The following is a 26,395-nucleotide window of genomic DNA, read 5'->3' on the forward strand; positions in this document are numbered from 1 at the left end:
CTTCATTCATGTTTCAAGTCAAAACTATTGAGTGTAAATAAGAACTGACTCCAGGTCTGGAAAGAGAAGCCAATGCAGAAGAGCCTGAAACTTGTATTCTCTCAACCGACCAGCAGAGGGCGACTCCACTGGTTGTTTCTATAGAAGTCTATGAGAAAATGACTCAAAATAACTTCTCACCACATTAATAAATGTCAGTAAACATTTTTCCCGAAGAGGTTGAGATGTTCTCAATCTCTAGTTTCTCACACAAACACTCAGAACAGACTCAACAGGACAGAAGGAGATATTATATATAATCTTTAATATTCATAGGTTTATATGAGGGAGGAGTAGACGTCACTTTAAAATAACAAGGAAACTGAAGAACATATGAGACTCTAGATATTATTCAAAGTTGTTTATGTCTGGAGAAGATCTTCATTAATAAAGCATCATGTCTCAGTTTGTGAAAGTGGCTGAAGACTCGAGCTCAATCTGATCCAACTGGATTTCAGGCACATGCTTTTTCTGGTTTCTCACAAATACTTTTTTGAGGTGATTTGCAGGATCTATCGAACCAGGTCTTCAGGTCCTTGGCTCCGTCTTTCTCCCCCATCCTCACACAGTCCTCTCCATCAGGATTACTCTGTCCATAAGAAGTCTGCGATGCCCTGTTGTCTGGCTGGCCCTCACGCCAAAACATCAAACTGTGAAACACAGAACCAGATCCATGAAAACCTTCATACTGACGTCGATGACAAAAAGTGTTTTCTCAATAACAAACCTTGTATCCAGTCGTGTGTCGTCCACCCAAAGCCATTCACCCTCTTTCTTTGTGTCTGTCAGTCCGATCCAGAACTTTTCCTCATCTTTTTCCATTTTTCCTCTCACTCTAGACTCCAGGAATCTCTGAAGAGGAGAAGGTGATTTATCTGTGACGATGTGATCAAACATGAGAACATCGACCTGCAGCTGTGTTTTATACCTGCTCCTCTCTGTTGTTTATCACAACCAGGTCTCCTCTCATTAAGATGCATTGTGTTCTACTCTGAGTCCAGGATGAAGTAACCCAGGAGAAGAAGTAGCACTTTCCTCCATGTGGCTCCCAGCCGTCCTCACACCTCGGACATGTTTCATCTTTGGAGAGATAACAGCAAAGGAAATCACTGGTTACTTTAGATCTGGAAGCTGCAGTGACTTTGAATGAGAAGAGTTTTAAAAAACTGATGAAAGTTTGAGTTTGAGAGGGTGGTGGTACACTGCCCTTGAGCAAGGCAGCTATTCTGCAACTGCAGTTCCAGTCAATAGCTGTGTCTTAATCCAGGGGCAGTGACTACGCTGTCCCATATCAGAGGCTCCTTCAAATGGGGCCGACAGATGCATCCGTCTAACCCAGAGAAACAAAGGCTCCAACGGGTGGATCCTTCCTGTCCCAACCTATCCCAGAATGCATTGCACTCAGGTGACAAACCCTTTTTCATAAGGTTGATGGAGCCGGCAGGCGTTGAGACGTCCGATGCTTCTCGTTATCACGCTTTAATTTAACTGAACATCTAATGGTTTCAAAATAAACCAGGGAACCATACACTCTTTTCAATCTTGTCCACGTTCAGTTCTGTTGCTAGGCAACAGCAGTGAGGATAGACACGAGCATGGAAATCCTTTGTGGACGATAACGTCTCATTTCTGTTCCCGACCCACCAGGACGCCTCCTTCGTGGGTCGGGTCGACCGCGTCCTCTGAAGGAAGCAGCCGCTGAACTGAGACACAGCTGAAGTGACTGAATCCATCAGTCCTTCACTGTTTCTTTAATCATCAGGAGAAGCTAATGTGTGACTCACCTCTTACTGAAGGAGGTTTAGTCGGCTGCTCCACTTTGGACGGTTCTGTCCCACTGAGTATTTCTGTTAAACAAAATGTAACTTTCATCAGAATCATCTGAACAGAGAAGAAGCAGAAATGTGAAGAAACTACTTTAAGAGGAAGTGACCTTGCTGCGGATGAAACCTTAAAACTTCAGAAACAAAATGAAGAAGTTTACCTGTGAGATTTTTTGCCTCATCTTGATATTTTTGGAGACTCTTCTTGGTTTGAGTATTTTCATAAACTGATTCGAAAAAGACAATCTCATCAGTAAAGGTTAAACCTTCATTTGATAAACGAGTCAGTTCTTGATGACGAGCAGGAGAATCATTAACTTGACATGTTGTTAAATTCCATTTGTTGATTTTACATCAACACAAACAAACATCTAAAAGTAAAAGTTTTAATTTCAAGAAGATATTATGACTTGTTCTGAAAAGTTTACTTTTAGGAATCAAACTCACGGGTTACACCAAGAGCTGTGAGGGCAGCTGCCAGGAGAACACTGAGGACCAGCAGGGCCACTCGCTCCCATGTGACCCCCGATCGCCTGCTTGATGCTGCAGGTTGTTCAACAGCAGAAGAGAAAGAAGATGCAGATAAATGTCTAATATTCATAACAGTCTTTAAAGATGAAGTCCCACTTTCATATCTTTTGTTTTTACAGTCGACCAACGACCAACAGAAATCAACCCTAACAGATTAAAGAGCGATTGTAGCCGACAGGAAGTAGAAGGCTCAAGTGTTTCTTTGGAGTTGACTATAAATATTTCTCGGACCTTTCATAACGGTCACTTCCTCATTTTTTTTTTTCACACCTGTGACTTATTCTCACACTTTTGTACAGGAAACACACGCTGACAGTTTTTAACACCTCTCTCTTAATCTTTTAAATAGAATTGAACTTCCTTTTTACTCAAACTATCGATGAGCATTTATTCACAGAAGTGGTTCTAACCTGATGCAATGTACATGAGGGTCAAAATCATTTAAAGATAGAAAACACATTTTATTATGTGATTGAACTCAAGGTTTAGACAGGAATGTTCTTTTACTTTAGTATACACAACAATATGGCTGCAACTGACTTATGTTCATTATCATTTGATCTGCAGATTATTTTTTCCTACAATACAAAGTCAGAAAATATTGAAACGGTCTTCAGGTCATTAGTGGTGTCTTCAGAATCAACAATCAAAAACGAGAAGAAATGAAAATCAATAATGTTTTTTTTTTTTGTCATTTCATTTCCTTTGAAAAACATGTGACACGATTGTTAAAATAGTTCCGTGCAGTTTATCACTCACCAGGTCGCTGAGTTTCTGAGTAATTGATGTTGCAATAAGTGGGTTCATCCATAGAGGGTGTGGCCACTGCAACACAAAAATATGCATATATGAACATTTATGTTCTGCTGGTTAAAGTATTCATGTTTCTGTCAAACAGAAAAACACAAGGGACGAATCCTGGAGACTTCTGGAATGTTTCAGTTTTACAAAATGGAAAAACAGTGAAGTCAAGTCCACTGAGTCAAAGACGGATGAAAATGAACAATTACCAAATGAACAACTCACTATTTTAACTCCTGAAATTACCAATAATTATAATGATAATAATAATAGTATTATAAAACAATGTGTACACTCAGAATTCAGTATAATACTTTAAAACTCACCATCTGTGTTTCCTCTCGCTCTTTTGAACTTAATATTTTGAAGAACTTCAGCTTCATCCATTTTCCTGCTGTGGGATCATCAGTGAGGATACATTTTGAAATAAGTTTAGTTTAGTCAGACACCAGCTCGAAAACTGTTCTAATCTTTCCTGTCAGACTCAAATGTGCTGAAGGCTCTAAGAAGACGTCTAGTTCCTCCAGATCAGATCATTAACATATTTCACTTCCTCAAGTTCTGCTCAAACAGATATTTGTTGCTTTCTAACAGTGACGTCTCAGACCTGAGTGATGTTATTCAGTTTGAATGTTTCACAAAGGAAGTGAAGAAGTTGTTTATTTCGAGTTATTCAAAATTATCGATTATTTTCTAATACAATTACATACATTACTATGAAGTTTTCCTTTGTCTATGATTAGTATTCTCACTTTTTAGTATTTGAAGTATATTTTGAAGTCAAGACTTTTCATTTTCAACAATTATTTTGTGTATGATATATATTTTATATAGAGTTTGTCCACAAATAACATAAATTTAAGCAAATTATGCTAAATAATATAAACAATGAAATCAATGGAAACATAATAAATTCACTTGAGCTAAAATAAATCTGCTCTGTTTCCCATAAAAAATCATAATTAATTCTACTGTTTTCTTAATTCACGGGATTATTTTCAGATTTCATGTCATTAGTTTGCTTTTTCTTCCTTCAAAAAAGAAACTAAGAAATATTAATCATTTATAATTAATAAAAACCAAAAAAATATTGATATAAAATAAACTATTTCAGAATTAAGTTGACGCTCATGTAGAAAACCAATAAACCTTTTTACGTTTTTAACTTTCCGTAATGACTCCTTGTTCGGAAGTTACACAATGACGCGTCCAGTGAGTTTCGTCCAATCAACACGCTCCTCAGTTGATAGAACATTGTGACAGCCAATCAGACGCCGCATCGTCCATGCAGGGGGAGGGGTTTAACCGGCCATGCTCGCTCGACTCCTCCCAGTCCGAGAGCTGCAGGACAGAAGGTCGCAGAGCTTCGGCCCAACGGACAACAGACGACACCACGTCCACATGTTCTTGTTCTAGTTGTTAAAGACATTCTTTCTGATAGAAGCTGTGAAGAAGAGACATCTTCATCAAGACATCCGGTTCTGACGCAGTTAACTTCTCTCCAGTCGCTGCACATTCATGTTTTATTGTTTGTTTCCTTTCAGTCGGTTGAATGTCAACACTTTCAGTTGTGACCTGAGATCTGCGTCATTTTATTTGGAATAAAGAATAAAGTTTTGAAAAGTAATGTTTGATTTTCCTTCCCATCTCTCCGGATAGAGAGAGACTTGGATCTCTGCTTCACCCGCAGGGAAACCATATTTCTTCATTCATGTTTTAAGGCAAAACTATTGAGTGTAAATAAGAACTGACTCCAGGTCTGGAAAGAGAAGCCAATGCAGAAGTGCCTGAAACTTGTATTCTCTCAACCGACCAGCAGAGGGCGACTCCACTGGTTGTTTCTATTGAAGTCTATGAGAAAATGACTCAAAAAAACTTCTCACCACATTAATAAATGTCAGTAAACATTTTTCCAGGGGAGGTTGAGATGTTCTCAATCTCTAGTTTCTCACACAAACACTCAGAATAGACTCAACAGGAAAAAATTAGATATTATATATAATATTTAATATTCATAGATTTTATATGGGGGAGGAGTAGACATCACTTTAAAATCACAAGGAAACTGAAGAACATATGAGACTCTAGATATTATTCAAAGTTGTTTATGTCTGGAGAAGATCTTCATTAATAAAGTATCAAGTCTCAGTTTGTGAAAGTGGCTGAGGACTCGAGCTCAATCTGATCCAACTGGATTTCAGGCTCATGCTTTATCTGGTTTCTCACAAATATATTTTTGAGAATATTCGCAGTATCGATCGTCCCAGGACTTCAGGTCCGTGGCCCCGTCTTTCTCCCCCATCCTCACACAGTCCTGTCCATCAGAAGTCAGCCCTGCCCAGTTGTCTGGTTCTCCGTGACGCCAAAACGTCAAACTGTGAAACACAGAACCGGATCCATGAAAACCTTCATACTGACGTCGATGACAAATATAGTTATTCTCAATAACAAACCTTGTATCCAGTCGTGTGTCGTCCACCCAAAGCCATTCACCCTCTTTCTTTGAGTCTGTCAGTCCGATCCAGAACTTGTCATCATAAGTTTCCATTTTTCCTCTCACTCTAGACTCCAGGAATCTCTGAAGAGCAGAAGGTGATTTATCTGTGACGATGTGATAAAATATGAGAACATCGACCTGCAGCAGTGTTTTATACCTGCTCCTCTCTGTTGTTTATCACAACCAGGTCTCCTCTCATTAATTTGCATTGTCTTCTACTCTGAGTCCAGATTGAAGTAAACAAGGAGAAGAAGTAGCACTTTCCTCCATGTGGCTCCCAGCCGTCCTCACACCTCGGACATGTTTCATCTTTGGAGAGATAACAGCAAAGGAAATCACTGGTTACTTTAGATCTGGAAGCTGCAGTGACTTTGAATGTGAAGAGTTTTGAAAGACTGATGAAAGTTTGAGTTTGAGAGGGTGGTGGTTCACTGCCCTTGAGCAAGGCAGCTATTCTGCAACTGCAGTTCCAGTCAATAGCTGAGTCTTAATCCAGGGGCAGTGACTACGCTGTCCCATATCAGAGGCTCCTTCAAATGGGGCCGACAGATGCATCCGTCTAACCCAGAGAAACAAAGGCTCCAACGGGTGGATCCTTCCTGTCCCAACCTATCCCAGAATGCATTGCACTCAGGTGACAAACCCTTTTTCAAAAGGTTGATGGAGCCGGCAGGCGTTGAGACGTCCGATGCTTCTCGTTATCACGTTTTAATTTAACTAAACATCTAATGGGACAAATGTTAAAATAAACCAAGGGGCACAAACTATTTCTCATCTTGTCTAACTTCAGTTCTGTTGCTAGGCAACAGCAGTGAGGATAGACACGAGCATGGAAATCCTTTGTAGACGAGAACGTCTCATTTCTGTTCCCGACCCACCAGGACGCCTCCTTCGTGGGTCGGGTCGACCGCGTCCTCTGAAGGAAGCAGCCGCTGAACTGAGACACAGCTGAAGTGACTGAATCCATCAGTCCTTCACTGTTTCTTTAATCATCATCAGGAGAAGATAATGTGTGACTCACCTCTTACTGAAGGAGGTTTAACAAAATGTATCTTTCATCAGAATCATCTGAACAGAGAAGAAGCAGAAATGTGAAGAAACTACTTTAAGAGGAAGTGACCTTGCTGCGGATGAAACCTTAAAACTTCAAAAACAAAATGAAGAAGTTTACCTGAGAGATGTTTTGCTTCACATTCCTCTTGAAGCTTCTTGGTTTGAGCATTTTCATGAACTGATTAGAAAAAGACAATCTCATCAGTAAAGGTTAAACCTTCATTTGATAAACGAGTCAGTTCTTGATGACGAGCAGGAGAATCATTAACTAGAAATTTTGTTAAATTTCTTTTTGTTGATTTTAATCCAACACAAAAAAACATCTAAAAGTGAAAGTTTTAATTTCAAGAAGTGTCTGGACAGATTTCATGACTTGTTCTGCAAAATGTATTTTTAGGAATCAAACTCACGGGTTACACCAAGAGCTGTGAGGGCAGCTGCCAGGAGAACACTGAGGACCAGCAGGGCCACTCGCTCCCATGTGACCCCCGATCGCCTGCTTGATGCTGCAGGTTGTTCAACAGCAGAAGAGAAAGATGATGAAGATAAATGTCTAATATTCATAACAGTCTTTAAAGATGAAGTCCCACTTTCATATCTTTTGTTTTTACAGTCGACCAACGACCAACAGAAATCAACCCTAACAGATTAAAGAGCGAGTGTAGCCGACAGGAAGTAGAAGGATCGACTGTTTCTTTGGAGTTGACTATTAATATTTCTCTGTCAGTTCCTCATTTTTTTTCTATTTTTTCACACCTTTGACTTATTGTCACGCTTTTGTAGAAGAAACACAAGCTGACAGTTTTTACCTCTTCTCTTAATCTTTTAAATAGAATTGAACTTCCTTTTTACTCAAACTAACGATGAACATTTATTCACAGAAGTGGCTTCAAACTGATGCAATGTACATGAGGGAAAAAATCATTTAAAGATAGAAAACACATTTTATTATGTGATTGAACTCAAGGTTTAGACAGGAATGTTATTTTTTACTTTAGTATACACAACAATATGGCTGCAACTGACTTATGTTCATTATCATTTGATCTGCAGATTATTTTTCCTACAATACAAACTCAGAAAATATTGAAAAGGTCTCAAGGTCATTAGCTGTGTCTTCAGAATCAACAATGAAAAACCAGAAGAAATAAAAATCAATATTTTTTTTATTTTTGGTCTTTTCCTTTGAAAACTTGTGACACGATTGTTAAAATAGTTTCATGCAGTTTATCACTCACCAGGTCGCTGAGTTTCTGAATAATTGAAGTTGGAATAAGTGGGTTCATCTGTAGAGGGTGTGGCCACTGCAACACAAAAATATGCATATATGTACATTTATGTTCTGCTGGTAAAAGTGTTCATGTTTCTGTCAAACAGAAAAACACAAGGGACGAATCCTGGAGACTTCTGGAATGTTTCAGTTTTACAAAATGGGAAAACAGTGAAGTCAAGTCCACCGAGTCAAAGACTGATGAAAATGAACAATTTCCAAATGAACAACTCACTATTTTAACATCTGAAATTATTATAATAATATAAAACAATATGTACACTCAGAATTCAGTATAATACTTTAAAACTCACCATCTGTGTTTCCTCTCGCTCTTGTGGACTTAATACTATAAAGAACTTCAGTTACATCCATTTTCCTGCTGTGGGATCATCAATGAGGATAAATTTGGAAATAAATTTAGTTTTGTCTGACACCAGCTCGAAAACTGTTCTAATCTTTCCTGTCAGACTCAAATGTGCTGAAGGCTCTAAGAAGATGTCTAGTTCCTCCAGATCAGATCATTAACATATTTCACTTCCTCAAGTTCTGCTCAAACAGATATTTGTTGCTTTCTAACAGTGACGTCTCAGACCTGAGTGTTGTTATTCAGTTTGAATGTTTCATGAAGGAAGTGAAAAAGTTGTTGATTTCGAGTTAGTTAAAATTTCCCTCTATTATTTAATACAATTATCTACATTACTCTGAAGTGTTTCCTTTGTCTATGATTAGTATTCTTTAACATTTTAGTATTTGAAGTATATTTTGAAGTCAAGACTTTTAATTTTCAACAATTATTTTACGTATGATATATATTTTATATAGAGTTTGTATACAATACAATTTACAACATAAATTTAAGCAAATTATACTAAATAATATAAACAATGAAATCAATGGAAACATATTAAATTCACTTGAGCTAAAATAAATCTGCTCTGTTTCCCACAAAAATTCATAATTAATTCTACTCTTTTTCTTAATTCACGGGATTATTTTCAGATTTCATGTCGTTAGTTTGCTTTTTCTTCCTTCAAAAAAGAAACTAAGAAATATTAATCATTTATAATTAATAAAAACCAAAAAAATATTGATATAAAATAAACTATTTCAGAATTAAGTTGACGCTCATGTAGAAAACCAATAAACCTTTTTGCGTATTTAACTTTCCGGAATGACTCCTTGTTCCGAAGTTACACAATGACACGTCCAGTGAGTTTCGTCCAATCAACACGCGCCTCAGTTGATAGAACATCGTGACAGCCAATCAGACGCCGCATCGTCCACGGGGGGGGAGGGGTTTAACCGGCCATGCTCGCTCGACTCCTCCCAGTCCGAGAGCTGCAGGACAGAAGGTCGCAGAGCTTCGGCCCAACGGACAACAGACGACACCACGTCCACATGTTCTTGTTCTAGTTGTTAAAGACATTCTTTCTGATAGAAACTGTGAAGAAGAGACATCTTCATCAAGACATCCGGTTCTGACGCAGTTAACTTCTCTCCAGTCGCTGCACATTCATGTTTTATTGTTTGTTTCCTTTCAGTCGGTTGAATGTCAACACTTTCAGTTGTGACCTGAGATCTGATTCATTTTATTTGGAATAAAGAAGAAAGATTTGAAAAGTTATGTTTGATTTTCCTTCCCATCTCTCCGGACAGAGAGAGACTTGGATCTCTGCCTCACCCGCAGGGAAACCATATTTCTTCATTCATGTTTTAAGTCAAAACTATTGAGTGTAAATAAGAACTGACTCCAGGTCTGGAAAGAGAAGCCAATGCAGAAGTGCCTGAAACTTGTATTCTCTCAACCGACCAGCAGAGGGCGACTCCACTGGTTGTTTCTATAGAAGTCTATGAGAAAATGACTCAAAAAAACTTTTCACCACATTAATAAATGTCAGTAAACATTTTTCCCGGGGAGGTTGAGATGTTCTCAATCTGTAGTTTCTCACACAAACACTCAGAACAGACTCAACAGGTCAGAAGGAGATATTATATATAATTTTTAATATTCATAGATTTTATATGAGGGAGGAGTAGATGTCACTTAAAATAACAAGGAAACTGAAGAACATATGAGACTCTAGATATTATTCAAAGTTGTTTATGTCTGGAGAAGATCTTCATTAATAAAGTATCATGTCTCAGTTTGTGAAAGTGGCTGAAGACTCGAGCTCAATCTGATCCAACTGGATTTCAGGCTCATGCTTTTTCTGGTTTCTCACAAATATATTTATGAGGCCATTTGCAGTATTTATCTTCCCAGGTCTTCAGGTTCGTGGCTCCGTCTTTCTCCCCCATCCTCACACAGTCCTGTCCATCAGGATTATCCCATGCCCAGTTGTCTGGCTCGCCCTCACGCCAAAACGTCAAACTGTGAAACACAGAACCGGATCCATGAAAACCTTCATACTGACGTCGATGACAAAAAGTGTTTTCTCAATAACATACTTTGGATCCAGTCGTGTGTCGTCCACCCAAAGCCATTCATCCTCTTTCTGTGCGTCTGTCAGTCCGATCCAGAACTTTTCCTCATCTTTTTCCATTTTCCCTCTCACTCTAGACACCAGGAATCTCTGAAGAGGAGAATGTGATTTATCTGTGACGATGTGATAAAACATGAGAACATCGACCTGCAGCTGTGTTTTATACCTGCTCCTCTCTGTTGTTTATCACAACCAGGTCTCCACTCATTGATGTGCATTGTTTTCTACTCTTATTCCAGGATGAAGTAACCCAGGAGAAGAAGTAGCACTTTCCTCCATGTGGCTCCCAGCCGTCCTCACACCTCGGACATGTTTCATCTTTGGAGAGATAACAGCAAAGGAAATCACTGGTTACTTTAGATCTGGAAGCTGCAGTGACTTTGAATGTGAAGAGTTTTGAAAGACTGATGAAAGTTTGAGTTTGAGAGGGTGGTGGTACACTGCCCTTGAGCAAGGCAGCTATTCTGCAGCATCAGTTCCAGTCAATAGCTGTGTCTTAATCCAGGGGCAGTGACTACGCTGTCCCATATCAGAGGCTCCTTCAAATGGGGCCGACAGATGCATCCGTCTAACCCAGAGAAACAAAGGCTCCAACGGGTGGATCCTTCCTGTCCCAACCTATCCCAGAATGCATTGCACTCAGCTGACAAACCCTTTTTCAAAAGGTTGATGGAGCCGGCAGGCGTTGAGACGTCCGATGCTTCTCGTTATCACGCTTTAATTTAACTGAACATCTTATGGGACAAATGTTAAAATAAACCAAGGGGCACAAACTCTTTCTCATCTTGTCTAACTTCAGTTCTGTTGCTAGGCAACAGCAGTAAAGGCAGACATGAAAATCCTTTGTAGACGAGAACGTCTCATTTCTGTTCCCGACCCACCAGGACGCCTCCTTCGTGGGTCGGGTCGACCGCGTCCTCTGAAGGAAGCAGCTGCTGAACTGAGACACAGCTGAAGTGACTGAATCCATCAGTCCTTCACTGTTTCTTTAATCATCAGGAGAAGATAATGTGTGACTCACCTCTTACTGAAGGAGGTTTAGTCGGCTGCTCCACTTTGCTCGGTTCTGTCCCACTGAGTATTTCTGTTAAACAAAATGTAACTTTCATCAGAATCATCTGAACAGAGAAGAAGCAGAAATGTGAAGAAACTACTTTAAGAGGAAGTGACCTTGCTGCGGATGAAACCTTAAAACTTCAGAAACAAAATGAAGAAGTTTACCTGTGAGAATTTTTGCCTCATCTTGATATTTTTGGAGTCTCTTCTTTGTTTGAGTATTTTCATGAACTGATTAGAAAAAGACAATCTCATTAGTAAAGGTTAAACCTTCATTTGATAAACGAGTCAGTTCTTGATGACGAGCAGGAGAATCATTAACTTGACATGTTGTTAAATTCCATTTGTTGATTTTACATCAACACAAACAAACATCTAAAAGTAAAAGTTTTAATTTCAAGAAGATATTATGACTTGTTCTGAAAAGTTTACTTTTAGGAATCAAACTCACGGGTTACACCAAGAGCTGTGAGGGCAGCTGCCAGGAGAACACTGAGGACCAGCAGGGCCACTCGCTCCCATGTGACCCCCGATCGCCTGCTTGATGCTGCAGGTTGTTCAACAGCAGAAGAGAAAGATGATGAGGATACATGTCTAATATTCATAATGGTCTTTAAAGATGAAGTCCCACTTTCATGTCTTTTGTTTTTACAGTCGACCAACGACCAACAGAAATCAACCCTAACAGATTAAAGAGCGATTGCAGCTGAAAGGAAGTAGAAGGCTCAAGTGTTTCTTTAGTAATTGACTATAAATATATCTTTTACCTTTCATAACTCTTCCTCTTTTCTTTTCTTTTATTTCAAACAACTGACTTAGCCACACACTTTTGTAGAGGAAACACACCAAGATGGTTTTTACAGCTTCTTTGAATCTTTCAACTAGAATTGAACTTCCTTTATCCTCGAACTAACGATGAACATTTACTCACAGAAGTGGCTTCAAACTGATGCAGTTTACATGAGGGTTAAAATCATTTAAAGGCAGAAAACACATTTTATTATGTGATTGAACTCAAGGTTCAGGACAGGAATGTTATTTTTTACTTTAGTATACACAACAATATGGCTGCAGCTAGCTTATGTTCATTATCATTTGATCTGCAGATTATTTTTCCTACAATACAAAGTCAGAAAATATTGAAAAGGTCTCAAGGTCATTAGCTGTGTCTTCAGAATGCACAATGAAAAACCAGAATAAATAAAAATCAATAATGTTGTTTTGTTTGGTCTTTTCCTTTAAAAAACTGTTGACACGATTGTTAAAATAGTTTCATGCAGTTTATCACTCACCAGGTCGCTGAGTTTCTGAATAGTTGACGTTGGAATAATCGGGTTCATCCATAGAGGGTGTGGCCACTGCAACACAAAAATATACATATATGCAGTGTTGGGAGTAACGGCGTTTAAGTATAACGGCGTTACTAACGGAGTTCTTTTTCAGTAACGGAGTAATCTAATTAATTACTTTTGTCATCGTTACAACGCCGTTATCGGTATTGATAATGTAAAGTGGCGCGTTACTACAATTTGGTTGAATGAAGCGGTCAGTCGGCGATCTCAACCGGCAGCGACTCCGCAGTCCCCGACCGGCCAGGGCTTACTCAGTCTCTCTCAGAGGTCCGCTCCTTAGTTTCGAGGGTTTCCACTGCCTCTCTTTCACTTCCTCCGCTATAGTGGTCACGCTGTTTGCCGGCTTCCTCCGCACTTCCGCTTTCTCCTGTCCCTTGCGACTCCTTCTCCACCAATGAATAGGCTTGACGTCGCTCGCTACGTCATCATCCGGCGACGGCTGTCAAACAACACTCTGGTGGGGGGGGGGTCTCTCGATCCGTTACAATATTACACCCCAGCTGCGTGGAGAGAGCTGTCTCACTGCACGCTCTGACTACAGCTCAAGACAGCGACAATGGCGACGAGCCAGGGAAATTCAAAAGTAGCGTTCAATAACGTAAGTTATGACCATAACTATGGATCTATGAGACCGACCGATGACCGTCACCACGGTCTTAACACGAATGATGTCCTCATCTCCCTATCCTCGAGACCAAATATCAACAATGTCACGTGAGTGACCTTAAGGGGGCTGGGCTCACCGCCCATAAAGCTCCCCGGTGAGCGCGGCCGCCTCCTCCTTGTCTGAACGCCTCAGCCCGTTCTGAGTGACAAAAGAGGGTGACGGTCATCGGTCGGTCTCATAGATCCATAGTTATGGTCATAACTTACGATCTATTTCGACCTCCCTCAGACCGTCACCACGGTCTTAACACGGATGACTAGTATCATCAGGGTCGCGAAGAACGGAGGACTCTACCGCCTCACATCCTCGCCCAGCAGCTGAGAGCAGCACTGCGGAAGCCATTGGTGTGGGGGAAGCCACATTGACCCTGTAGAATCTAGAGAATGTGCAGGGAGCACTCCATGTTGCTGCTGCACATATTTCTGAAAGAGGGACCCCCTTTAAAGCAGCCCAGGAAGTGGCCATACCCCTGGTGGAATGAGCTACCAAGGAATCTGGGACTGGTATGTTCTGCCCAGAATAGGCCTCAGCGATAGTATTAACGATCCAATGGGACAAACACTGTTTAGACACAGGGTGGCCGACTTTCTTACCCCCAAAACAGACAAATAACTGAGAGTATGAGCCCCTCAGAGACTTTGTGCGTGCAATATAAGCCTTCAGTGCCCTTACTGGGCACAACATAGGCAGGCCGGCTTCCTCCTGTAGTAGAGCCGGATCAGGTTGAAAAGTGCTGATCTCGATCACCTGATTTACCGTCTGATGGTTTATGACCTTAGGCAAAAACGAGGGGTTTGGCCACAGAGACACACCTGAGTCACCTGCCCTCCATCTTAGACAATCGTCACTTATAGACAGAGCATGCAATTCACTCACCCTTTTGGCAGAGCATATAGCCAGGAGGAAAGCTGTTTTGTAAGATAGAGACTTAAGGCTGGATTGCCCTATGGGTTCAAAGGGAGACTGCATCAGGGACCGTAATACCAAGGGGAGTTGCCACGATGGAGCCCTGGGAGCCCTGCTTGGTCGCAGGCGAAGTGCTCCCTTAATGAACTGAGACACTAGAGGGTGTCTACCAACTGTAACATCTCCCACTGTCTCATGGAAGAAAGAGATTGCGGCAGTGTATACCTTAATGGTGCTAGGTGCCCTGTTAGAGTCCAAAAGTGACTGAAGGAAACGGAGAATCAGCTCAATAGGACAAGCGGCTGGATTTTCCTGTCTGTTGCGACACCATGTAGAAAACACACTCCATTTATGGCCATAGTTAGCCCGAGTGGAGGGAGCCCGGGCATTGTCTATGGTCCTCAGGACAGCCTCATCTAACCTTTGAGAGAGGTACTGAGAAGGGGCCAAGCCCAAAGCTGCAGGATGTCTGATCTGGGGTGCCATATCTGAGCTTCTGCCTGTGAGAGGAGGTCTGCCCTGACTGGCAGGGCCCATGGTTGACCGTGAACCAGGCGAAGGAGCGTTGGGAACCAATGCCTCCCTGGCCACCTGGGGGCTATTAACAGCACCTCGTAGTGGCCCGAGGCAACCCGGTTGAGTACCTGGGGAATCAGAGGGAATGGAGGAAAAGCGTACAACAACCCTTCCGGCCATTCTTGAGATAGTGCATCTAGGCCTAGGGGACCTCCCTGGTTTTCCAGAGAGAACCACATCCTGCAGTGGGTTGTCTCTGCTGATGCGAATAGATCGGCCTGAGCCGTGCCAAACCGACTCCATAGGAGGGATACAACCTCTGGATGAAGTCTCCATTCTCCTGGGAGAGGACCAGTCCTGGACAAGAGGTCTGCTGCTCGATTTACAATCCCTGGGATAAAGATTGCTTTGAGTGAAGCCAGATGCTGAAAAGCCCAAAACAGAAGTTTCTGTGCCACCTGGAGGCAACGCAGGGACCTTGTGCCTCCCTGGTGATTTATATGATACACAGTTGAAGTGCTGTCTGTCCTTATCAAGACATGCCTGCCCTGGATGGAGGAAAGGAGAGCCTTCAGAGCAAGGTGAACCGCTCTCAACTCCAGAACATTGATGTGTTCGCCACCCCAAGGGGGTATCCACGGGCCACGCACCATTCTGCCTTCCCAGACTGCTCCCCAACCTGTGAGGGAAGCATCTGTCGTCACCACTGTCCTCCTCGAGGGAATGTTCCCAAGGGGGACTCCTTGGAGCAAGAGCACCCGGTCTGCCCATGGGCGTAAGGCTTGGAGACATGTGCGTGTCACACGAAGTTTCACGTGTCTGTCCAGCTTCGGGTTGAGCTTGAAGGCATTCAGCCACCTCTGAATTGGCCTGGCCCTGAGGAGGCCCAGAGGAACAACAGCTGCTGCGGCTGAAATCATCCCCAGCATCCTCTGAAAGCTGATAAATTGTAGCTGCCTGCCGAGACGGAATCGTTTCCGGAAGACTAGAATCTTCCTCACCCTCTGAGATGTGAGGGATGCAGACATTGTAAGGGAATTCAAGCAAAGTCCCAGAAAAATCACCTGCTGCCTTGGCTCGAGGTTGCTTTTCGTCACATTTACCTTGAAACCCAAGGACCGTACATGCGACAACACCCTCTGGGTATCCTCTACAACTTGGCCAAGAGATGGAGCACAAATCAGCCAGTCGTCCAGGTAGGGAAGGATTTTTACTCCTGACAACTGGAGAGGAGACAAGGCCGCCCCAACCACTCTGGTGAACACCCTTGGTGAGAGGGAAAGGCCAAATGGCAGGACCTTGAACTGATAGGCTTGCCCCTGGAATGCAAACCGAAGAAAAGGTCTGTGGTTTGGACAGATGGGCACATGGAAGTACGCGTCTTCCAGGTCTATCGAGGTGAACCACTCTCCTCTTTCGATAGATTCTAAGATCTGACCCGTGGTCAGCATCTTGAAAGGAAGTACCTTTATGAAGGCGTTTAATCGCCTTAGGTCCAAGATGGGACGTATTCCGCCATCTTTTTTCGGCACGAGGAAATACGTGGAGTAGAAGCCAGTGAGCTGTTCGTCTGGATCTACTTTCATAATTGCATCCTTCTGCAGAAGGGTTAAAATTTCCTGTGCCAGGATTTGAGCCTGGACTGGGTCCGTGACAATCGTCATGCGGATCCTGGAGTAAGGGGGGGGCCGCCGCCGAAACTGAATTCTGTACCCCTTTGATACTGTAGCAAGCACCCATGGGTCTGACACAGTTTCTTCCCAGCTGTCCAGGCATAGCCGAGAATGAAGTTCGGCGGGTGTCCCCCCACCCCTAGGCTGTACCGCCCCGAGGTCCTTGACCTCTGGGGGGGCGCCTCCTCTGGGGAGCACCTCTAGTTGAAAAACGGGGATAGAACCCACGTCGACTTTGTGAAGGCTGTTTGGAGTCACCAGAGGCTGTGAATCCTGTAGCCTGTCGCCTGTCATTCACCCATGGCTCCTTACGGGCCCAGGATGATGATCGGTGGGGAGGCTGGGAGCCCCTAAGTTTATACCTGGTAGACGCAGCCCCTCTGAAAGTGCGCTGTACTGACTCTCTGGTACGCCGAGACTGTTCAGCCTTATCTAACACACCCTGGGAGTCAGGATGAAAAACATGTGCCGGCACGACTGGCATATTGGTCAGTTCTTTCCTGATATTCTCGGGAAGAGTTGTCTGTGCCAACCAGATCTGCCTCCGAGCTACCATGGCAGATGACATAGCTGCACCAATGTCCCTTGTTAACTGGGAATGAGTGACCAGGGCAGAGTCTATCAGGCTCATGGTGTCCTGGTCCTCTGGGTTGGCTGTTCTCCTAAGAGCTGCCAATAAAATGGCGAGTGCATCGCCCGAGCGGGCTGCTCGTGTGGCTGCATTATAAGTCCGAGACACCAGTCGGTCTGACTTATCACACTCTTTCAGGGGACAGCGTGGATTGGTGGTTACCCGCTCTGGACCCAGAGATGTTAAGGCTGCCATCTCCCGCTCAACTGGAGGCATATCCCCCATACCTGTTTCAGGAGCATACTGATTCTTAGTCAGTCTCCGGCAACCTGCATTGAACTGAGGTGCCCCACTTGGGATGTTCCATGCTTTCCTGAGCATGTGCAAATAGTCACCAGCCACAGGTACAGTAACTGATTGCTGGGTCTGAGTGATGCCGGCCCAAATCCCATCCATTGGAGCAGGAGCCTCAGTTGGAACATTGAGCCCCACAATTTTTGCCGCACTTGAAACCCTTGAGATGACGTCCATGGGTGAAGGCTCACTTTCACCCATGTTGCTGAGGTTGGACGCCCCCTCACATTGTGTGGATTTAGGCTGTTTTAGCCCAGCAGCACCCTCAGACTGCCCATCACTTTCAAAAAGGGAATTTTGAGCATAGAGAGAGAGAATGTCAGGGTGAACCACATTCTCCTCCTGATAGGAGGGTAACCTGTCCGGGGAGGAGTGCCCATGCCTCGATGCCCTAGCTGTTGTGGCCGGGTACTGGGCCTCAACTCTACCCAACCTGTCTGACAGACTACGTATGGCCGCTAGGATTTGCAGCTGAGTGTCATCATGCTGACCAGCTGGGTTCTGTGAAGGTTTTGGAGCCTGTGTCTCTCTTGAGTCCCGCCTGCGAACAGGGGTGTGCTCATGCCCACGTTTTCGGGGGGCTTTCCTTGAGGTGTGTCCCCTTTCATTTAGTTTGGCTGGTAGAGGCTGCACGGCCCCAGCACGAACAGACTGCTCCACCCATCTGGCTCTTTTAACACGCTCCTCCACAGGCAGTTCCACTGCTGCCACACAGGGGTTCTCAATATCATCCATTAAATGTGCCATGCCCAAACAAGTCGGGCATTCACGGTGGCCATCTCGGGGATCCATGATACCCCGGCAATAATGGCACAAATGTGAGGACATTTCTGTGTTACTTTTGTGATTTAAGAATAAATATATAAACAATAGCGCCCAGCAGCTACGGATAGCTGGTAAAGGGGATCTTATAAACAGGCTAATCACAGCTGGCCAATATCACATAAAATGAAGGAAGGGGTGAAATAACTAATTCACCTGAAAATGCCCACTGTATGCCTGCAATGGCAGAAAACAAGGGGGGTGGGGGGGTGGAGAGAGAACAACATCCCAGCCACTGCGAACAGGGCTTTATGGGAAACAAAATAGCACCTACAAAGGGTGATAACCAATAACCAACTGTATTTTATACAGGGAACACAGGCAAACAATCCCACCTGCTGCGCACAGAGGCGAAAAGGGGACACTACCTGGCCTCAAACACGGTTTATTTATTCATTTTTGAAAGGCAAATAAACGTGAAAAGGTTGGCTTTAACTCACCTCCACTCATTGTGCGCGAACGCACGAGGGGGAGTTGGAGAAACCCCACTCCCTGCGGACAGCGAGTTACGGGGTGCCTTTTTCAAGGGGGGTGGGGGGGTGGAGAGAGAACCACATCCCAGCCACTGCGAACAGGGCTTTAAGGGAAACAAAATAGCACCTACAAAGGGTGATAACCAATAACCAACTGTATTTTATACAGGGAACACAGGCAAACAATCCCACCTGCTGCGCACAGAGGTGAAAAGGGGACACTACCTGGCCTCAAACACGGTTTATTTATTCATTTTTGAAAGGCAAATAAACGTGAAAAGGTTGGCTTTAACTCACCTCCACTCACTGTGCGCGAACGCACGAGGGGGAGTTGGAGAAACCCCACTCCCTGCGGACAGCGAGTTACCGGGTGAGGAGGGGGGGGGGCCCCCCCGATCCAAATCAGTTTTAAGGGATAGATTATTTATTGATTAAGCTTCCCAACTTTTCTACTCACTCCTGTAAGAGAACAAACTCTGTATGGACACAAACAGCACGAGATAAACAATACTTACCCAAAGCTGTGAACATGAGTAGTTAGTGCCAGGTGCAGCTAATTAAGCTGCCTGAAACAAAGAGCAGAGCTTAACACATGCAGTGTAGCCCTCTGCCTCACTTTTAGAGAAGGGGAAAACCACAAACAATCCTCAGGGACACAAGGCGCCTGCACAAAAGTGTCGGATTGATAAAAGTGGAGTCCCAAAATATCTTACTTACCTGTCGGTCTCGGATGAGGCGAGTGAAGAAAAGAGGAGGCGGCCGCGCTCACCGGGGAGCTTTATGGGCGGTGAGCCCAGCCCCCTTAAGGTCACTCACGTGACATTGTTGATATTTGGTCTCGAGGATAGGGAGATGAGGACATCATTCGTGTTAAGACCGTGGTGACGGTCTGAGGGAGGTCGAAATAGATCTGGAAGTACCGGCACTACTTCTCACACTACTTAATGGCCAGATTTTCCTTTGTTTCTTTTTACCCAAGTTTACATTTGCACTTGAATTTTATTTTCAATATTTATTTTTATATGTTTTAATTCTATGCATCATATGGCAGGCTGCAATCTATTGAGTTCAAATAAATACCAAATGTTCTAAAATACTGTATATAGTGTTTTTATTCTTCAATCAGTTAATATAAACATCTTTGACGTTAAAGATGTTACAGAACGTAACAGCGTTATAAAACATGAAAAATAACGCCACAGTTACTTTGCTGAGTAACTAATTACTCTAACAATGTGGTAACTGAGGTACTAACTCAATTACTTTTTGGGAGAAGTAATTTGTAACTGTAACTAATTACTTTTTAGAAGTAACTTGAGCAACACTGCATATATGTACATTTATGTTCTGATGGTAAAAGTGTTCACGTTTCTGTCAAACAGAAAAACACAAGGGACGAATCCTGGAGACTTCTGGAATGTTTCAGTTTTACAAAATGGAAAAACAGGGAAGTCAAGTCCACCGAGTCAAAGACTGATGAAAATGAACAATTTCCAAATGAACAACTCACTGTTTTATCATCTCAAATTAATAATAATAATAATAATAATAATAATAATAATATAAAACAAGGTGTACACTCAGAATTCAGTATAATTCTTTAAAACTCACCATCTGTGTTTCCTCTCACTCTTGTGGACTTAATACTATAAAGAACTTCAGTTTCATCCATTTTCCTGCTGTGGGATCTGTCGAGGGAATTTCACCCAGACATATATCAAATGCTGTAAGAATTCACGAATCAAACACCACTCATAAACTAAGAACTTAGTTTTTACTTGCAAGGGAAGTCCGGACCTCTGAGTGGGTCGCAGCCAACTTCGACGGTACTTCCCATGCACAGCATATTTATTCGAAAGCTCAGTTACAAGTTATAGGTGGGGTTACATTTGCATACTAGACATAGCTTAATCGTCACATCTTTCAGAGGCGCGTTTCTCTGTCTCAGATACCTCCGCTTAAGGACTGAAAAACAGAAGTTCAGCTAGAGCACAGTTAGAGCAGGAAAGAGAAGTTCAGTCAGAGGGCAAGACTTTTTGTGGTTTTCTTTTGCAAGGCATGTTGTTGCACTAAGAGGTGCTAGCCTGCACCTCTTAGTCAGACACTTTGCATCAGCAGTACATTCAAAACATGATAACTTATATACAATTCTTCTAACAGGATCATCAGTGAGGATACATTTGGAAATAAATTAAGTTTTGTCAGTCACCAGCTCGAAAACTGTTCCAATCTTTCCTATCAGACTCAAATGTGCTGAAGGCTCTAAGAAGACGTCTAGTTCCTCCAGACCACATAAATAAGATAATTCACTTCCTCAAGTTTTGGTCAAACAGATATTTGTTGCTTTCTAACAGTGACGTCTCAGACGTGAGTGATGTTAATCAGTTTGAATGTTTCACGAAGGAAGTGAAGAAGTTGTTTATTTCAGGTAAGTTCAAATTTCCCTGTATTATTTAATACAATTATCTACATTACTCTGAAGTGTTTCCTTTGTCTCTGATTAGTATTCTCACTTTTTAGTATTTGAAGTATATTTTGAAGTCTAGACTTTTCATTTTCAACAATTATTTTGCGTATGACATATATTTTATATAGAGTTTGTTTACAAACAACATACATTTAAGCAAATTATGCTAAATAATATAAACAATGAAATCAATGGAAACATATTAAATTCACTTGAGCTAAAATAAATCTGCTCTGTTTCCCACAAAAAATCATAATTAATTCTACTGTTTTTCTTAATTCACGGGATTATTTTCAAGATTCATGTCGTTAGTTTGCTTTTTCTTCCTTCAAAAAAGAAAGTAAGAAATATTAATCATTTATAATTAATAAAAACCAAAAAAATATTGATATAAAATAAACTATTTCAGAATTAAGTTGACGCTCATGTAGAAAACCAATAAACCTTTCTACGTATTTAACTTTCCGTAATGACTCCTTGTTCGGAAGTTACACAATGACGCATCCAGTGAGTTTCGTCCAATCAACACGAGCCTCAGTTGACAGAACATCGTGACAGCCAATCAGACTCCGCATCGTCCACGCGGGGGGAGGGGTTTAACCGGCCATGCTCGCTCGACTCCTCCCAGTCCGAGAGCTGCAGGACAGAAGGTCGCAGAGCTTCGGCCCAACGGACAACAGACGACACCACGTCCACATGTTCTTGTTCTAGTTGTTAAAGACATTCTTTCTGATAGAAACTGTGAAGAAGAGACGTCTTCATCAAGACATCCGGTTCTGACGCAGTTAACTTCTCTCCAGTCGCTGCACATTCATGTTTTATTGTTTGTTTCCTTTCAGTCGGTTGAATGTCAACACTTTCAGTTGTGACCTGAGATCTGATTCATTTTATTTGGAATAAAGAAGAAAGTTTTGAAAAGTTATGTTTGATTTTCCTTCCCATCTCTCCGGATAGAGAGAGACTTGGATCTCTGCCTCACCCGCAGCGAAACCATATTTCTTCATTCATGTTTTAAGTCAAAACTATAGAGTGTAAATAAGAACTGACTCCAGGTCTGGAAAGAGAAGCCAATGCAGAAGTGCCTGAAACTTGTATTCTCTCAACCGACCAGCAGAGGGCGACTCCACTGGTTGTTTCTATAGAAGTCTATGAGAAAATGACTAAAAAAAACTTCTCATCACATTAATAAATGTCAGTAAACATTGTTCCCGAAGAGGTTGAGATGTTCTCAATCTCTAGTTTCTCACACAAACACTCAGAACAGACTCAACAGGACAGAAGGAGATATTATATATAATTTTTAATATTCATAGATTTTATATGAGGGAGGAGTAGACATCACTTTAAAATAACAAGGAAACTGAAGAACATATGAGACTCTAGATATTATTCAAAGTTGTTTATGTCTGGAGAAGATCTTCATTAATAAAGCATCAAGTCTCAGTTTGTGAAAGTGGCTGAAGACTCGAGCTCAATCTGATCCAACTGGATTTCAGGCTCATGCTTTATCTGGTTTCTCACAAATACTTTTTTGAAGCCTTCCGCAGTGTTCGTCGCTCCAGATCTTCAGGTCCTCGGCTCCTTTTTTCTCCCCCATCCTCACACAGTCCTCCCCTATCCAGCGTCCATCAGGATTTGTCCTCTGCCTGTTGTCTGGCTGGCCCTCACGCCAAAACGTCAAACTGTGAAACACAGAACCGGATCCATGAAAACCTTCATACTGACGTCGATGACAAAAAGTGTTTTCTCAATAACAAACCTTGTATTCAGTCGTGTGTCGTCCACCCAAAGCCATTCACCCTCTTTCTTTGAGTCTGTCAGTCCGATCCAGAACCTTCCCTCCTCTTTTTTCATATTTTCACTCACTCTTGACACCAGGAATTCCTGAAGAGGAGAAGGTGATTTATCTGTGACGATGTGATCAAACATGAGAACATCGACCTGCAGCAGTGTTTTATACCTGCTCCTCTCTGTTGTTTATCACAACCAGGTCTCCACTCATTGATGTGCATTGTTTTCTACTCTGAGTCCAGTATAACCAAACGGAGGAGAAGAAGTAGCACTTTCCTCCATGTGGCTCCCAGCCGTCCTCACACCTCGGACATGTTTCATCTTTGGAGAGATAACAGCAAAGGAAATCACTGGTTACTTTAGATCTGGAAGCTGCAGTGACTTTGAATGTGAAGAGTTTTGAAAGACTGATGAAAGTTTGAGTTTGAGAGGGTGGTGGTACACTGCCCTTGAGCAAGGCAGCTGTTCTGCAACTGCAGTTCCAGTCAATAGCTGTGTCTTAATCCAGGGGCAGTGACTACGCTGTCCCATATCAGAGGCTCCTTCAAATGGGGCCGACAGATGCATCCGTCTAACCCAGAGAAACAAAGGCTCCAACGGGTGGATCCTTCCTGTCCCAACCTATCCCAGAATGCATTGCACTCAGGTGACAAACCCTTTTTCAAAAGGTTGATGGAGCCGGCAGGCGCTGAGACGTCCGATGCTTCTCGTTATCACGCTTTAATTTAACTGAACATCTAATGGGACAAATGTTAAAATAAACCAAGGGGCACAAACTCTTTCTCATCTTGTCTAACTTCAGTTCTGTTGCTAGGCAACATCGCTAAGGGCAAACACGAGCATGGAAATCCTTTGTGGACGAGAACGTCTCATTTCTGTTCCCGACCCACCAGGACGCCTCCTTCGTGGGTCGGGTCGACCGCGTCCTCTGAAGGAAGCAGCCGCTGAACTGAGACACAGCTGAAGTGACTGAATCCATCCGTCCTTCACTGTTTCTTTAATCATCAGGAGAAGCTAATGTGTGACTCACCTCTTACTGAAGGAGGTTTAGCAAAATGTAACTTTCATCAGAATCATCTGAACAGAGAAGAAGCAGAAATGTGAAGAAACTAGTTTAAGAGGAAGTGACCTTGCTGCGGATGAAACCTTAAAACCTTTAGAAACAAAATGAAGAAGTTTACCTGCGAGATTTTTTGCCTCATCTTGATATTTTTGGAGACTCTTCTTGGTTTGAGTATTTTCATAAACTGATTAGAAAAAGACAATCTCATCAGTAAAGGTTAAACCTTCATTTGATAAACGAGTCAGTTCTTGATGACGAGCAGGAGAATCATTAACTTGACATGTTGTTAAATTCCTTTTGTTGATTTTACATCTACACAAACAAACAAATCTAAAAGTAAAAGTTGTAATTTCAAGAAGTGTGTGGACAGATTTCATGACTTGTTCTGAAAAATGTATTTTTAGGAATCAAACTCACGGGTTACACCAAGAGCTGTGAGGGCAGCTGCCAGGAGAACACTGAGGACCAGCAGGACCACTCGCTCCCATGTGACCCCCGATCGCCTGCTTGATGCTGCAGGTTGTTCAACAGCAGAAGAGAAAGAAGATGACGATAAATGTCTAATATTCATAACAGTCTTTAAAGATGAAGTCCCACTTTCATATCTTTTATTTTTACAGTCGACCAACGACCAACAGAAATCAACCCTAACAGATTAAAGAGCGAGTGTAGCCGACAGGAAGTAGAAGGCTCAAGTGTTTCTTTGGAGTTGACTATAAATATTTCTCGGACCTTTCATAACGGTCACTTCCTCATTTTTTTTTTTCACACCTTTGACTTATTCTCACACTTTTGTACAGGAAACACACGCTGACAGTTTTTAACACCTCTCTCTTAATCTTTTAAATAGAATTGAACTTCCTTTTTACTCAAACTATCGATGAGCATTTATTCACAGAAGTGGTTCTAACCTGATGCAATGTACATGAGGATCAAAATCATTTAAAGATAGAAAACACATTTTATTATGTGATTGAACTCAAGGTTTAGACAGGAATGTTCTTTTACTTTAGTATACACAACAATATGGCTGCAACTGACTTATGTTCATTATCATTTGATCTGCAGATTATTTTTTCCTACAATACAAAGTCAGAAAATATTGAAACGGTCTTCAGGTCATTAGTGGTGTCTTCAAAATCAACAATCAAAAACGAGAAGAAATGAAAATCAATAATGTTTTTTTTTTTTGTCATTTCATTTCCTTTGAAAAACATGTGACACGATTGTTAAAATAGTTCCGTGCAGTTTATCACTCACCAGGTCGCTGAGTTTCTGAGTAATTGATGTTGCAATAAGTGGGATCATCCATAGAGGGTGTGGCCACTGCAACACAAAAATATGCATATATGTACATTTATGTTCTGCTGGTTAAAGTATTCATGTTTCTGTCAAACAGAAAAACACAAGGGACGAATCCTGGAGACTTCTGGAATGTTTCAGTTTTACAAAATGGGAAAACAGTGAAGTCAAGACCACCGAGTCAAAGACTGATGAAAATGAACAATTACCAAATGAACAACTCACTATTTTAACTCCTGAAATTACCAATAATTATAATGATAATAATAATAGTATTATAAAACAATGTGTACACTCAGAATTCAGTATAATACTTTAAAACTCACCATCTGTGTTTCCTCTCGCTCTTTTGAACTTAATATTTTGAAGAACTTCAGCTTCAGGCATCTTCCTGCTGTGGGATCATCAGTGAGGATACATTTGGAAATAAATTTAGTTTTGTCTGACACCAGCTCGAAAACTGTTCTAATCTTTCCTGTCAGACTCAAATGTGCTGAAGGCTCTAAGAAGACGTCTAGTTCCTCCAGATCAGATCATTAACATATTTCACTTCCTCAAGTTCTGCTCAAACAGATATTTGTTGCTTTCTAACAGTGACGTCTCAGACCTGAGTGATGTTATTCAGTTTGAATGTTTCATGAAGGAAGTGAAAAAGTTGTTGATTTCGAGTAAGTTCAAATTTCCCTCTATTATTTAATACAATTATCTACATTACTCTGAAGTGTTTCCTTTGTCTATGATTAGTATTCTCACTTTTTAGTATTTGAAGTATATTTTGGAGTCAAGAGTTTTCATTTTCAACAATTATTTTGCGTATGATATATATTTTATATAGAGTTTGTATACAATACAATATACAACATAAATTTAAGCAAATTATGC

The 26,395-nt window shown here is 41.9% G+C and overlaps 4 protein-coding genes across 7 annotated transcripts; all 4 read right to left on the bottom strand.

The window, feature by feature from the left end:
• Positions 1–343: 343 nt before the first annotated feature.
• Positions 344–1,435, bottom strand: LOC133025753 (C-type lectin domain family 4 member E-like). The gene is made up of 4 exons (XM_061092496.1): positions 1,420–1,435; positions 968–1,119; positions 767–891; positions 344–689 (listed from the first exon to the last, which is right to left on the bottom strand). The coding sequence occupies exons 1-4, from the start codon at positions 1,433–1,435 to the stop codon at positions 494–496; spliced, it is 489 nt and encodes a 162-aa protein (XP_060948479.1). The 3' UTR covers positions 344–493.
• Positions 1,436–5,397: 3,962 nt separating this feature from the next.
• Positions 5,398–9,327, bottom strand: LOC133025754 (hepatic lectin-like). The gene is made up of 6 exons (XM_061092497.1): positions 9,321–9,327; positions 7,155–7,250; positions 6,863–6,922; positions 5,849–6,000; positions 5,648–5,772; positions 5,398–5,569 (listed from the first exon to the last, which is right to left on the bottom strand). Exons 1-6 carry the CDS (start codon positions 9,325–9,327, stop codon positions 5,398–5,400), a joined length of 612 nt encoding a protein of 203 aa, XP_060948480.1.
• A 679-nt stretch (positions 9,328–10,006) lies between these two features.
• LOC133025644 (C-type lectin domain family 4 member E-like) lies at positions 10,007–21,041 on the bottom strand. 4 transcript variants are annotated; one of them, XM_061092361.1, is made up of 9 exons: positions 20,669–21,041; positions 20,502–20,578; positions 12,849–12,914; positions 12,008–12,103; positions 11,722–11,787; positions 11,522–11,584; positions 10,667–10,818; positions 10,466–10,590; positions 10,007–10,388 (listed from the first exon to the last, which is right to left on the bottom strand). In XM_061092361.1, the coding sequence occupies exons 1-9, from the start codon at positions 20,734–20,736 to the stop codon at positions 10,217–10,219; spliced, it is 885 nt and encodes a 294-aa protein (XP_060948344.1). In that variant the 5' UTR covers positions 20,737–21,041; the 3' UTR covers positions 10,007–10,216. The 4 variants fall into 4 exon arrangements, with proteins under 4 accessions (XP_060948344.1, XP_060948347.1, XP_060948345.1 ...); XM_061092364.1 differs by lacking the exons at positions 20,502–20,578; positions 20,669–21,041 and adding an exon at positions 13,083–13,477; XM_061092362.1 differs by lacking the exons at positions 20,502–20,578; positions 20,669–21,041 and adding an exon at positions 13,024–13,477.
• A 1,653-nt stretch (positions 21,042–22,694) lies between these two features.
• On the bottom strand, positions 22,695–25,900 carry LOC133025755 (hepatic lectin-like). The gene is made up of 6 exons (XM_061092498.1): positions 25,840–25,900; positions 25,472–25,537; positions 24,629–24,724; positions 23,318–23,469; positions 23,117–23,241; positions 22,695–23,039 (listed from the first exon to the last, which is right to left on the bottom strand). Exons 1-6 carry the CDS (start codon positions 25,898–25,900, stop codon positions 22,856–22,858), a joined length of 684 nt encoding a protein of 227 aa, XP_060948481.1. The 3' UTR covers positions 22,695–22,855.
• Between the last annotated feature and the right edge of the window lie 495 nt (positions 25,901–26,395).

This window comes from Limanda limanda, chromosome 19 (genome assembly GCF_963576545.1).
Source record: "Limanda limanda chromosome 19, fLimLim1.1, whole genome shotgun sequence".
In the NCBI taxonomy this organism is placed as follows: Eukaryota; Metazoa; Chordata; class Actinopteri; order Pleuronectiformes; family Pleuronectidae; genus Limanda; species Limanda limanda.